Source organism: Phoenix dactylifera, chromosome 14 (genome assembly GCF_051530095.1).
Source record: "Phoenix dactylifera cultivar Ajwa chromosome 14, Ajwa_hap1_PhDact_Kaust_v1.1, whole genome shotgun sequence".
In the NCBI taxonomy this organism is placed as follows: Eukaryota; Viridiplantae; Streptophyta; class Magnoliopsida; order Arecales; family Arecaceae; genus Phoenix; species Phoenix dactylifera.
The window spans coordinates 13,654,581-13,668,650 of NC_143203.1; the positions used below are offsets into that span (position 1 = coordinate 13,654,581).

Here is a 14,070-nt window from a genome sequence, read left to right on the forward strand (position 1 = left end):
ATCCCGGAGTTATGACTGTTGTGGTTCAAATTTGGCCCGAGGGAGACCACGCCGGTGGAGTCGAGGGAGCTGCCAGTGATTGGAAAGAGAAGACGGGAACCACCTCCTGTGCGACGGCCGCAGACCTGCACAAAGTTTCATCAGTATTTTCGGTGAGGGCCCTTCGATGATCAAGTTAGAGTGGAGTAGATTTGGTCCAGCCCAAAAGTCCTTTACAAGTTACCTGACCGAGCTATTTATAGTTTCGGTGGAGTGGCCCAGGTGGCAGAGGCACTGTCAGCCCTCATCATGAGAGGTCGGCTTGACGGGTAATGGGAGTAGCTTGGCTTCCTAGGTTCCGAGGCATGCTCGGTGGAGCGCTCCGAGCTCGAAAGTCGGAGCGTACTGCTGAGGTAGGCGGCCCGAGTTTAGTTGGGGAGGGTCGGCGAATACTGGAGGCACCCCAAACTTGGTCGGGGGAGTCGGCGAATGTCTGAAGTTGGTGGAGCCTTCGGCGGAGTCTCGAAGTCGAGCTGACTCGGGGCAGAAGTGTGGATTCGACTAGTTGGCGTTGACGTTTATTGGGCCGAAACTGGGCGGCCTTTTAGTTGTGGGCTGGACGATCCATTTTTCTCCCTATTCTTTGCCCTCCACTTTCGAGGTCGAGCTGCCTTGCAGCTCGGACGATGGAAGTAGGCAGACTTCTAATCGTCCAGTGCTTCAATCACATAGGCAAGAAGAGGTGTGTACCAAACTGGGTATGCCTTGGCATATTTCTTAGCCGAGAGCTTGACGTCGGACTTGGGAGGTTCGAGCTGCTAGATTTTCTTGAGTAGAATCTGCCGTGGAAATTTTTCAGTGTTCCACGTGGGCATTCCTTTCTGGAGGTTTCGATCATTAATTTTCCGTCCCCCGAAGCACTCCGACTAGCGAAACGTGAGAAGCCGACCATTAATGCTCCCTTCTCCGAAGCGTCTCGTCTGGCGAAATGCGAGAGGTCAGCCATCAGTATTTCGAGCTCCGGAGCGCCCTCCATAATGATCAGCATTTAGTGGGGGTGATTTGGAGAGATTTGTTGAGGCTGTCTTATGGCCCGCCATGTGGCGGATCCCGGGTCGTCGGATCATTTAGGTTGCATGATTGCTAAATTGAAAGTAAAATATAAATCCATTGAAGGTTGAAGGATTTATTAAGCCTTTATAACCACAGCTCTAAATTTTTATCTAACATAGGTTATTAAGAGATGCCTATAGCACTATGGGTAACATACCTATTATACGGTCAAATATGTTGAGTCCATTATAACAAGTGACTATTGATACTATTTCATGAGAATGATTTGTCTAGAAATGCTTCCCTCATCTTGAGGGGAAAGTAAAACTGGCATGGGGGGAATTTGCAAGTCTATAATCCTTCCTTCTAACATATCTGGAAACTTACCCATCGAGAGTCTATTTATTAGCTTAGTCTGAATGTACCATAAAACTACTAGAATTATCCCTTTGGCAATCTCTTCTTCCACTTGGGTCATGGCCGTGAAAGTTCTCAAATTTTCATCCATGTTGAGATGCTTGTAAATCCAATGTGAGAAGTGGATATCTCACGGATGTTGTCTTCTTGAACTTCAATATTTTTTCTTCCCCCAACCATTTCAAGCACTATCATCCCATAACTATAAACAATGGATTTGCTAGAGATGCCTCTAAAATTCCTTGAGAAGACCTCAAGGGCAATAAATGTAGCCTACAGTCCCTCAAGATTTGGCCATTGATATGATTCTATCAGCCGAGTGTGAGGACCCGTGCGGGCGTGTGTTTAGTCCTACATCGGTTATTCGCTGGGTAGATCTTGGTTACTTATACAGGATCACCGAACCCAAATAATACCTTCCGGCTAACCATTTTGGGTGAGATCCTGGGTTGTTACAAATGGTATCAGTGCGTTCCCGGCCCATAACCTATGTGTACCAGGGGATACTGCAGCACGGATCCATTGGGGCTGACCATGGGCCAATGTGGTGTTTGTGATTAGATTTGAATAGATTTGAACCCTTAGCCTGACGAGGACGTCAGGGCTTGAACGGAGGGAGTATGTGAGGACCCGTACGGACGTATGTTTAGTCCCACATCGGTTATTCGCTGGGTAGATCTTGGGTACTTATACAGGATCAAGGAACTCAAATAATATCTCCCGGCTAGCCATTTTGGATGAGATCCTGGATTGTTACAGTTATGATAAGCGCAACCAATGCTGATAACCTCGATGAAGAATTCCCTGTATTTGCATTTAGAACTATTCAAGTTCTTCGTTGCCACCATAACTACATTGACCTTTTCTGTGACGGAAGGAAGAGGTCATCTTGAAGTTGCTAAATCCCATTGTGGCCAAGTATCCGAACAACTTCATGAAGGCTCCCAGCTTTGGATCTTTCTTTGAACTGTTCAATTTTCTATGGCAACAAAAATAAAGTTGGAGGAGGAATGTCTCAATAAACAATTGATGACCGTATCTTTAAATTTATTAACTTTTTTCATGTTCATCACATATGTCCATACTAGCATAAAATTAAACAAATAAGTAATTGGTTAAATTATAATAAAAATGGCTGGACTAGTTCATGATTAGACTACGAAACAAGCCTTATTATCTATTTAGCTGGCCGAACCGTTGTACCGTCAAAGGCGGCGAATATTGATCAATTCCATCTGCTGTTTCTCACCTACCATCAATATGGTTATAGATCAAGTTATACTTTATCAAGTTATACTTCGTCTTTGGGAACGTTGCCTTTGGCCACGGTCTACTGGAATTGGTGGACAACTGAAACCATTTTATTACTACTTTATAAAACAATACAAAGCAAATCACGACCACCCTTCCTGACTACTTCAACGGTCTAACCATCGCATAAACCGGGTCCCTCGTCCCTCCACTCTCTATATATATCTATCTACTCCAAGCCATCCCAGCGCATCGAGCTTCGATCTAGACTCTCGAGTTCCATTCCTCCTGCACTCTCTCCTGCTTAACCGAACAGACATGGCTTCACGCATCCTCCTCCTTGCTTTCCTTGCGCTGGTTTCTTCTCACGCAATTGCTTCTGATCCTAGTCCCCTCCAGGACTTCTGTGTTGCTGACAAAACGTCCCATGGTAATTATATATATTCTTCCTTTTTTCAAGTTGAGCAAAATTTCTTACTCATCCACAAACTTATAAGTAGGCTTTCGAACGAGGTTCTTCTCAAGTTTTTCTATCAACCTTGGTGAATTATGTTAATTTTTATTGTGCAGTATTTGTCAACGGTCTTGTGTGCAAGAACCCAAACGATGTCAGAGCTGATGATTTCTTCTTCTCCGGCCTCGACAGGCCTGGCCACACTGCAAACAAACTTGGATCGAATGTGACTTTAGTTAATGTGGAGAAAATTGCAGGGCTCAACACCCTTGGCATCTCATTGGCTCGCATAGACTTTGCTCCTTATGGCCTGAACCCACCTCACATCCACCCTCGGGCGACAGAGATTTTGACGGTGTTGGAAGGCTCACTCTATGTGGGTTTTGTGACTTCCAACACGGACAACCGTCTCTTTGCCAAAGTCATCAACAAGGGTGATGTGTTCGTGTTCCCCCAAGGTCTAATTCACTTCCAGTTCAACTACGGGACGAAGAATGCTGTTGCTATTGCCGCATTGAGCAGCCAAAACCCTGGTGTGATCACTGTAGCCAATGCGGTGTTTGGGTCGAAGCCACCCATCTCTCGTGACGTTCTTGCAAAGGCCTTTCAGGTGGACAAGAAGACTATTGACTGGCTGCAGGCTCAGTTCTGGATGGACAACAACAACTGATAACTCTTTCTTTGCTACAAGGATTGCTCCGCTGATTCATTTGTATTATTTTGATTGTTACACTTATTCATTTGCATTCTTTAGCACAAATAAGCAAATAATGAGTTGACAATTCTACAGCAATAAAGGCAATTTATTTCCCAGTAGGAGAAAGTGCTTCTTGCTTCTGTTTTTATTTTTCTTTTTGCTGTAACATTAGGTCAAGATGTTTGTTGGACTTGATATCACAAATTGCTTATTCCTTTATCCACCAACTTTATGTTTGTGAGCGGATAGGATGAATTAAGCCATAGGCATCATAGAGGAAAAGATGGATTTTACTGAATGGAGGACTGAAAAAGGAAAAGTATTTGGATCTGGATTGTCTTTCAGCAGCCATGGCTTCAAAAGTTTGGCAAAAACAGAATAGTGGGGTATGACATCCTCCGCACAGGTTTGAGAAGCACCTACTTCTAAGCTTCTGTCTGGACTCAGGCTACTTCTAATTTTGACTATTAGGAAAACAGCTATTCCTATCTCTATCTCTCCTCTATCCCTGGCTGGAGGAAGAACAAAGTTGAAGGGAGGCAACAAGCGTAGCAAACCTATATTTTTAATACAAATCAAATTGGATTATTGATCCAATATCTTGGTTAAATCGATCTCCATTTAAGTTTTTAATAATTATATCTTAGACTAGTGGCTGGTTATGGTGCATTATTTGCAATATTTTCGAACCCAAACAACTTCAATTGGCTGATCATGTGACTTGATCGGTAAATAGTTCTGGCCAGATAAAGTTGAAAATAACTTGATGAACTCATCAAAAATTGTTAAGTACAACTAGAATACATAATAGTCGATTTGAAACCTTATTACTTCAAAAATTTATTAGATTAATATAATATCTATTTAGAAAATTATTTAAAGACATACTAATGAGATGTTGTTGTTGCAAAAAATCCAAATCAATTTACAACCATACTAATTTGTCACACAAATAAATCATAAATAAATATCAATATTGAAAACTATTGGTTATACAATAATATATAGGTGATATAATTTATCTTATCGATAAATAGCCTGCGTTCTATAATAAAATTGTATATATTACCAATAAAGTTTTATTTCACTAGTAATTGTTGTACTTATAAGGTACCATCGTAACATAAAATTTTTGAAACATTCATTTATAAACATTACAATATTATAGACCTTTTATGATAATATTTGAAACTATTACTATAGAATACAATTTCTTATAGTGGTTATAAGATACCCTCGCTATATAATAACTTTTAATAACTCTCACGATGAAACTTTGTGAAATTATATATCTGTTTTGATATTTCTTAAAATCATTACTAGAGAACATTTATAATGATGGATTTTGCTAAGTGTTACTAAAGTTCTGTCACTAGACATTGTTTGTTGTAGTAGAGGCTGAAATTTCAGTCCTCTACTTTGTTTTGTTTGTTGCTCTATTTCACTATTGCATCTTTGTTCCTAATGTTGTGTTGTCTGTAATATTATTTGCTCTATGGCCCCATTTCCTCACTATATTCAGCATCGTCAAATGTTCTCTCACTTGGGCAAGTGTCTTCTGGTGGTTGGCTTCGATCCTCTCCAGTTCCCAATAGGGCATTTTCCATATGTTTTTTCCTTCCCTATATTTTCATTTTTCGCCTTTTTCCCCCTTGTGCGATCATTTTAATATTTTAAATGAAAGAGTGTGCATTAAAGAACCCTCATCCCCCAAAAGAGATTTCATAAAAGGAAGAGGAAACAACAAATGATTTTGCTATTTTGCAATTTAGTTATTTTTTCCCGTTTCCCATAAGTATAAGATTATTAGTGTATACATATATATATATATATATGCTACGATTTTAATCTTGCTCTTTTTAAAAGGAAAATTAAATGTAGAATACCCCAAGTATATGGTGTAGTAAAGTAATATTCTCGGTGAGTCCGAGATCGAATCCACAGAAATTTGACAGTGAACAAAAACTAAAGGCTAAATAATATTTGGATTGACAAAAATATAACTAAGACATTAGGATTCAGCCTAGCACTTAAGCATGCATTTCTTAAAATCACCTATTATCTCAGTTAGATCTGAGTAAAGACCTAACCGGAAAGTGGAGCGGTGAAAATACCAATTAATTGTTAATAAAATAGATTTAGTTTTATGGGCAGTATTACAGTAATTTTATTTTAAACTACAGGGATTTCTAAGCATCTGTTATACCCGGAAGAAATAACAAATCCAAAAAAAATATAAGTTTGAAATAATTTCTATAGATTTACTGCACCATAAATCAAATCAAAAGCATTAAAATCCCATTGATGATTAAAGAAAATATATGAAGAAAATGCTAGGCTTTTTCCTAGCCTTAGCTAAAAAAGATTTAGCTATCCATATGAGATGCAGGCATTTTTATAAAAGGGATTAGCACAGAATAAATAAAATAAAGCATAAATCCCTTTTTTTTTTCTTTTTCCTTTCTTCTTTGAAGAAAACAGAGGGCCCTATTTTCTTTCTTTTTTTTTCTCTTCCGATGGTTCCCTGGCTTCCTCTCCTTTCTCGCCCGGACTTGGATGGATCCGGCCTCCTCCTTCCCTTCTTCTCTCCCTCGCCCGGTTAGCTTCCTTCCTCTTCCGTCGGTGCTGGCCTCCTCCTTTTCCCGAATGGCCTCCCTGGATGCTTCTCCTCCTTCTCTCGCTCGGCTGAGAAGACGGATCGGAAGAGGAGGTGCAGATGTTGTGCTTCGGTGATTCCCTTCTGTCTCTCCCGGATCCACACCCTCGTAGCCCCTTCCTGGTTCCTTTTATAGACACCTTCAGCGGATTGGAGAAGCTAGAACGCTGCTGGGAGCGGATGAGACGCGGGGTGGATGAAGTCGAATCGCTTGGGACTCTTCGGTTGGGAACGTTGCAGGAGTTTGAGAAGGGATGAGACGCAGGGTGGAATGATCCTGCTGGTAACGGCTGGAAGAAGATAAAACAATCGGATGGGGAGTTGCTGAGGCGCGGTTGAAGATTTGGCTTCTTCCCTTTGTTGCCGTTGGGAATTTATTTTGATGTTTGAGAAGACTCTTCAGATGAATGATGGGAAGAATGGAATGCGGCTGAATGTTCTTAAAACAGGGGAGACGGAAGCCATGAATGAGATGTGGCTTCAATTGAAGAGCCGGTTTGGCTTAGGTCCCTTGGATGAGATGCCATGATGCTTGGAGAGCCACACGGACGGTTTTGAAGATGCTGGGAAGCTCCATGACATGGGCACTTGTGCTAGCTGAAACATCTGGATATAGTGATATGGATTGCATGCGGATGACGGGCGGCGTGAGGCTCAGATGAGACGCTAAGGATTTGTTGAGCTCGGAATGCCAAGCATTGGGCTCAAACCCAGCATTATTGGATCTTTTGAATTACTTGCACTCAGACACAAAATAAAACATTAATTAATCAATTTTATTAATAAAGATTAGCTCTAATATTAATTATGATAGTACAAAAATTTTACTTTTGTACTCTCATCACATCCTTCAACTAACTTATTGCTAGTCTCTAGCAATTTAGTGTGAAAATGATAAAATGAGGGTGCAAAAGTATTGTTTATTAATATATATATATATATCAATATGCATAAATTAAAATAAATATTCACTTTCGTAGAGCATTACGATTGCACTTAGCACGTGCAACAAGCCGTTAAACCCCTAGGTTATCCTAGTGGACGAGTGTTGTCTCGTGAGGATTTGCAGTGATTTTACCCACAAACATTGTTTTTAAGTTAGAAGATACTTTAAAACATAGCAACCCTTAAGGCAAATGTAAATGTCACGTTTCAGAATACCTATACCTCCACCACAATTAGGTACCGCTTGAGTTCTAGGTTTACTACTCAAATTCACAAGTGTTAACTACCATTTGTTAGAATCCGACCCACTAAATTTTCCGAATATCACATGTTAATTGTCCAGAATGGTTTGCACATAAAAATAAAGCTATCAATCCCAACTAGATATCCCAGGTACATATAGTTCTAAAACAATGGAGTCAAACCAGTCATCCACAAGTCACTTGGTTTTAGTTTAACTAACCCACTAATGTTTATTTTTTTTTTTCGCACACTGACTACAACAGTCCAACTCCATTAGGCTCTAGTAAGGTCCATGTAGCGAGCTTTGGATCAATGACTCTTGATCCAGTTGGCTCAAGGCATTAGGTGAAACATCCATCGGACTTAATTACTCGAACCAGACTACGCCACGAGGTCAGACTAGTCACTTATTTCAGTCATTTTTACCTTTTTACGCGAACACTCGCTGCTTTGTAGGCAAGAGGCCTGGTTACTTAGTGAAGACAAATTGCATTATTTCTCTCTTTTTCTTTTTTTTCTTTTTTTTTAAAAAAAATATGACTGTATTGTAACTATAGGTCAACCAAGGTCAGAACATAAAGCACCCAGGTGATCTAGCCGGGAATTTCAAACTCTATCTTTATGTGAAAACCAAATCATGAACTTTAGAACAAGGACACTCGTACTTCTCTTGCGAATAAGGTCAACAAACAAATAGGTAATACAAGTGAACTCTTGAGGCTTTCCTATTGTCATTGAATACTTGTGTGGAGATCTAATAATAGGTCTCTAATAAGTCATAATGTGCTCCTTGCCTTAATAGCTACATATGTTTAATTCTTTGAAAAAATTAAAGTGGTAATTAAATGCAACAAAATATATGTTTGTTATTATTATTACTATTATATATATATATTTTAATTTTTTTAATAGATTTTTTTTTTTGAAAGATATGACAATTGGTATGATATATAGAAAAATACAGTAATCTCTCCCCCCAACTTAATTTCAACATTGTCCCCAATGTTGCAACATGAATGCATGAAATATGGCATTAATGATTGTATGAAGGATAATAAGGCTGAAGGTGAGAATTTACCTGATAGAATGACTGCATACTGTTGTTGATCTCCAATTGTCATTTTAACAGAAAATGAAAGAAAGACAAATTATGATACAAACAAAGGATCTCTAGCAGATATAGAGATCAATCCTGATAAACAGGATCTTCCAGATTGGTCGATTCAACCTCTGGGGTAAAGTTGTCCAAAAATAACTTCAAACGTTGGCCATTTACTTTGAAAATATTACCGGTGTTTGGATTCTCTAACTCAATGGTTCCATACGGATAAATAGTTTTAGCTATAAATGGGCCGGTCCACCTAGATCTCAATTTTTCTGAAAATAAATGAAGTCTTGAATTATACAATAGAACTTTCTGGAAAGGCTCAAATATTTTTCTTATAATATTTCTATCATGAAAGACTTTCATTTTGTTCTTATAAATTTGAGCATTCTCATATGCTTCGTTCCTGATTTCCTCTAGTTCATTAAGTTGAAGTTTGCGTAGTGAACTAGCCTTATCCATATCAAAATTAAATTTCTTAATAGCCCAGTAGGCCCTATGCTCCAATTGCACAGGCAAGTGACACGGTTTGCCAAAAATAAGATGGTACGGAGACATACCAATCAGGCTTTTAAAAGCAGTACGATAAGCCCAGAGTGCATCAGTTAAACGCAAAGACCAGTCTTTGCGATTTGGGTTAACCGTTTTTTTCAGAATATTCTTAATTAATCGATTGGATACTTCAACTTGTCCACTTGTTTGTGGATGATAAGGGGTGGCGACTTTATGGGTGATCCCATATTTTCGCATTAAAGCCTCAAAAGGCTTATTACAGAAGTGTGAACCTCCATCACTGATGATGGCTCGAGACGTTCCAAATCTGGAAAGAATGTTTTCTTTTAAAAATTTTAAAATAGTTTTATGGTCATTATGCTTGCAAGGAATTGCCTCTATCCATTTGAAGACATAATCTACAGCTACTAAGATGTACAAATTTCCAAATGAAGAAGGAATTGGACCCATAAAATCAATTCCCCAACAATCAAATATTTCGATAATTAAAATTGGGTTGAGGGGCATCATATTCCTACGAGTGATCCCACCTAACTTTTGACAACGCTCGCAAGCTTTGCAAAAATTATGGGAATCTTTGAACAAGGTGGGCCAATAGAAACCGCACTGTAAAATTTTTGCAGCCATTTTCTTAGTAGAGAAATGACCACCGCAAGCTTCAGAATGACAAAAGAAAATGACATTAATAAATTCATCATTAGGTACACATCTCCTAATAATTTGGTCTGGGCAGTATTTGAAAAGATAAGGATCATCCCAAAAGAAATTTTTTAATTCGGTTAGAAATTTTCTTTTGTCCTGTTTATTCCAATGAATCGGGAGTTCACCCGTGACAAGAAAATTTGCAATGTCTGCAAACCAGGATGACGACGTGATCTCAAAAAGTTGCTCATCAGGGAAAGTGTCTCTTATGGATGAATTGTCTATGGAATCTGGAAGAGTGAGACGGGACAAGTGATCAGCTACTATGTTCTCTACCCTCTTTTTATCTCTTATTTCTAGAAAAAATTCTTGGAGCAGAAGGATCCACCTAAGCAAACGCGCCTTAGCATCCTTTTTTGAAAGAAGGTACTTAAGGGCAGCATAGTCAGTGTAGATAATGATTTTGGATCCAATCAAGTAAGACATAAATTTGTCTAGTGCAAATACTACGGCAAGTAGTTTCTTTTCCGTGGTAGTATAATTCATTTGTGCACTATTTAAAGTCTTACTTGCATAGTAGATAACATAAGGCTTCCTTTCCTTTCTTTGCCCTAAAACTACCCCAACTGCATATTCACTAGCATCACACATGATTTCAAAAGGAAGCGACCAGTTAGGTGGTTGCATGATGGGAGCAGAAGTCAGCAAGCTTTTAAGTTTATCAAAAGCTTTTTGACATTCTTCAGACCACACAAATTGGGTTTCCTTTTGAAGGAGATTACATAAGGGTTTAGATATTGAGCTAAAATCTTTAATGAATCTCCTATAAAATCCTGCATGACCCAAAAATGAGCGTATATCTTTGATAGTTTTTGGGTTGGGTAAGTTAGCAATTAAGTCAATTTTAGCCTTGTCTACTTCAATTCCTTCAGATGAAATGACATGCCCGAGAACAATTCCCCTAGTTACCATGAAATGGCACTTTTTCCAGTTTAAGATTAAATTCTTCTTCTCACACCGAATTAAGACTAGCCTTAAATGGTCCACACAGTTTTCAAAAGAGGAGCCGAAAACCGAAAAATCATCCATGAAGACTTCCAAAAAGCGCTCAACCATATTAGAGAAAATACTGAGCATGCATCTTGGGAAGGTTGCAGGAGCATTGCATAATCCAAATGGCATTCTCTTGTAAGCAAAAGTGCCAAAAGGACATGTAAAAGTGGTTTTTTTCTGATCTTCAAGATCAATTGCAATTTGGTTGTAACCGGAATAGCCATCTAGGAAACAATAATATTTATGACCTGCCAACCTTTCTAAGATTTGATTAATAAAAGGTAGAGGAAAGTGATCCTTCCTAGTGACAGAATTATGTTTCCTATAGTCAATGCATACACGCCAACTAGTGGGGACCCTAGTTGGAACTAATTCATTGTTGGCATTTTTGACTACAGTAACACCAGATTTTTTCGGGACCACTTGGGTTGGACTTACCCATTTACTATCTGAAATAGGGTAGATCATACCCACATCCAGAAGTTTCAGAACTTCTGCCCTAACCACATCCTTCATGTTTGGGTTCAATCGACGTTGAGGTTGACAAGAAGGTTTAGCATCAGCTTCTAGGTGGATTCTATGAGTGCAAATTGAAGGACTAATTTCCTTGATATCAACAATTGTCCACCCTATTGCTCCCTTATGTTCCTTGAGAATTTCTAACAATTTTAATTCTTGACTTTGTTCGAGTTGGGATGATATGATTACAGGAAAAGTCTCTTCTTGACCAAGGTATGTGTACTTGAGCTCAGATGGCAAAGGTTTTAGCTCAAGTTTAGGTGCTTGAACACTAGATGGTAAAGGACTATTGTTGCATGGGGGCAATTCTTCGAAACGAGATTTCCAGCTATCCATATCCAATAAAGGAGCTGAATCTAAAATGACACTAATTTCTCTAAAGTTTTGGTTTATCTCTGTATTTCCAAAATGAGTTAGGCATGTTTCTAACGGATCAGAAGAAAGAGATGGGACAAGAGCATCTTCTATAATGGAGTCGATCAGATTAACTCCATGAATCTCATCATTTTCGTTGTCATTATCGGGTTGTTTGCAAATGTTAAAAATATTAAAATCTATAGTCATATTCCCGAATGACATTTTCATTATTCCATTTTGACAGTTGATCAAAGCATTGGAAGTAGCTAGAAATGGACGGCCTAAGATGATAGGTATTGGAGTGGTACAATTCATGACAGGCTGGGTATCTAATACTATGAAGTCGACTGGAAAATAGAATTTATCAATTTGGAGAAGTACATCCTCGACTACTTCTCTTGGTATCTTTATAGATCGATCGGCAAGTTGGAGAGTAACCTTGGTGGGTTTTAGTTCACCAAGTCCTAATTGTTCATAAACTGAATAGGGTAGTAAGTTAACACTTGCACCTAAGTCAAGAAGGGCTCGTTGTATCCTGAAGTTTCCTATGATACAAGATATGGTAGGACAACCAGGATCTTTATACTTAGGTGGGGTGCTGTGTTTGAGAATAGCACTCACCTGTTCAGTTAGAAAAGCTTTCTTTTGTACATAAAGCTTTCGCTTTATGGTACAAAAATCTTTTAAAAATTTGGCATAAGATGGGATCTACTTAATGGCATCTAATAAAGGAATGTTAATCTTTACTTGTTTAAAGATATCCAGAATTTCTTGGTCAGATATTCCCTTTTTAGCTGCAAGCAAGCGCTGAGGAAATGGAGCAACTATCTTGTGATGGGGTATAGAATCATTTTGTTCATTATCATCTTCATCCTTCTTTTCAATATATTTTTCAGGTTTGTCATCTTTTGTCAGAATTTCTTTGTTAATTATTTTTCCGCTACGAAGGGTCGTGACAGACTTAACTTGTTCAAATTTAGGTTGGGATGAACTTGCTTCATGGACCTCATGTTGACCCTTTGGGTTAGATTGAGGTTGGGCTGGAAATGTCCCTTTTTCCCTAACATTGAGTTGAGCCTCAATTCTACCTATAGAATTTTTAAGTTCTTGGAGTGATTGCATTGTATTCTGATTTATTTGAGTCTGTCCTTGCATGAAGGTTTGCAAAGTATCTTCAAGGGATTTCCTATGTGGTGGCACATAAGGAGTAGGAACAGAATTTCCTTGAGGGCTCGTTTGGTTCGCAGGAAAAGGAGGGGGGAAAGTGTGGTCAACGGAAAAGTAATGAAATGCCTCTTGTTTGGTTGGAGTTTTCAAAGGAGAGAGATGGGAAAGTTGTATTCCCATGGGAATATGATTCCCACATTTCATGGGAAAGTCTTTCCCATGAGAAACATGGGAAAGTTACTTTCCCATGAGGTGGGAATCACTCCTTTTTTATTTTTTCCCAAAAAGACCCTTCAGCATTAAAGAAGCATTAAAGAGGCATTAAAAATCTAATTTTTATTAAAGGCATAATAGGAATTATACATAACTTTCCTAGGAAAGTGGATGGTCAACCAAACATAAGCACTTTAGAAATTTGTTACTTTTCCATGGTTAACCAAACATGCCAAAAGTACTTTCCTAGGTATCCTCTTCCTAGGAATCTGATTCCCAAGAATCATATTCCTAGGAGGGAAAATACTTTCCGCAAACCAAACGAGCCCTGAGATTCATTGGCAGTGGGTCCATGTCTCCAACTAAAGTTAGGATGGTTTCACCAATTAGGATTATATGTTTCTGGCAATGGTCTTTTATAAGTATTGGTGAAATTTGCTTGATCATGCAACACTTCTTGAAAAGCAGGAATTGTAGGACAATCCTTGGTCACATGTGCATTACTCTCGCAAATTCCACATATACTTTCAACAATAGTTTGTGCTTTTCCTATATTGGCCTTGCTTAATTCCATGGCTTCAACCTTTCTAGTCAGATTAGCAATTTTTACATTGACATCATTATCATCTTTAATAAGATATATTCCTCCTTTTGCATTAGGTGCTATTTTAGATTTTTCATTTTTATTTGTTGTATCCCAAGCTTGTGCATTTTCTGCTAAAAGATCAAAATAATCCCAGGCTTCATTTGGTTCCTTACTCATGAATTCACTGTTACACATCATTTCTACAAATTGTCTCATATTG

The 14,070-nt window shown here is 38.6% G+C and overlaps 1 protein-coding gene across 1 annotated transcript; it reads left to right on the forward strand.

Moving 5' to 3' along the window:
• Window positions 1–2,925: 2,925 nt before the first annotated feature.
• LOC120109181 (putative germin-like protein 2-1) lies at window positions 2,926–4,589 on the forward strand. Its single transcript, XM_039122931.3, has 2 exons — window positions 2,926–3,130; window positions 3,271–4,589. Exons 1-2 carry the CDS (start codon window positions 3,019–3,021, stop codon window positions 3,822–3,824), a joined length of 666 nt encoding a protein of 221 aa, XP_038978859.3. The 5' UTR covers window positions 2,926–3,018; the 3' UTR covers window positions 3,825–4,589.
• Window positions 4,590–14,070: the final 9,481 nt, after the last annotated feature.

Coding starts and splice junctions, on each gene's coding strand:
- LOC120109181 (XM_039122931.3), top strand. CDS start 3,019: ATGGCTTCACGCATCCTCCTCCTTGCTTTCCTTGCGCTGGTTTCTTCT. Junction 3,131..3,270: donor TGCTGACAAAACGTCCCATG/GTAATTATATAT, acceptor TTTATTGTGCAG/TATTTGTCAACGGTCTTGTG.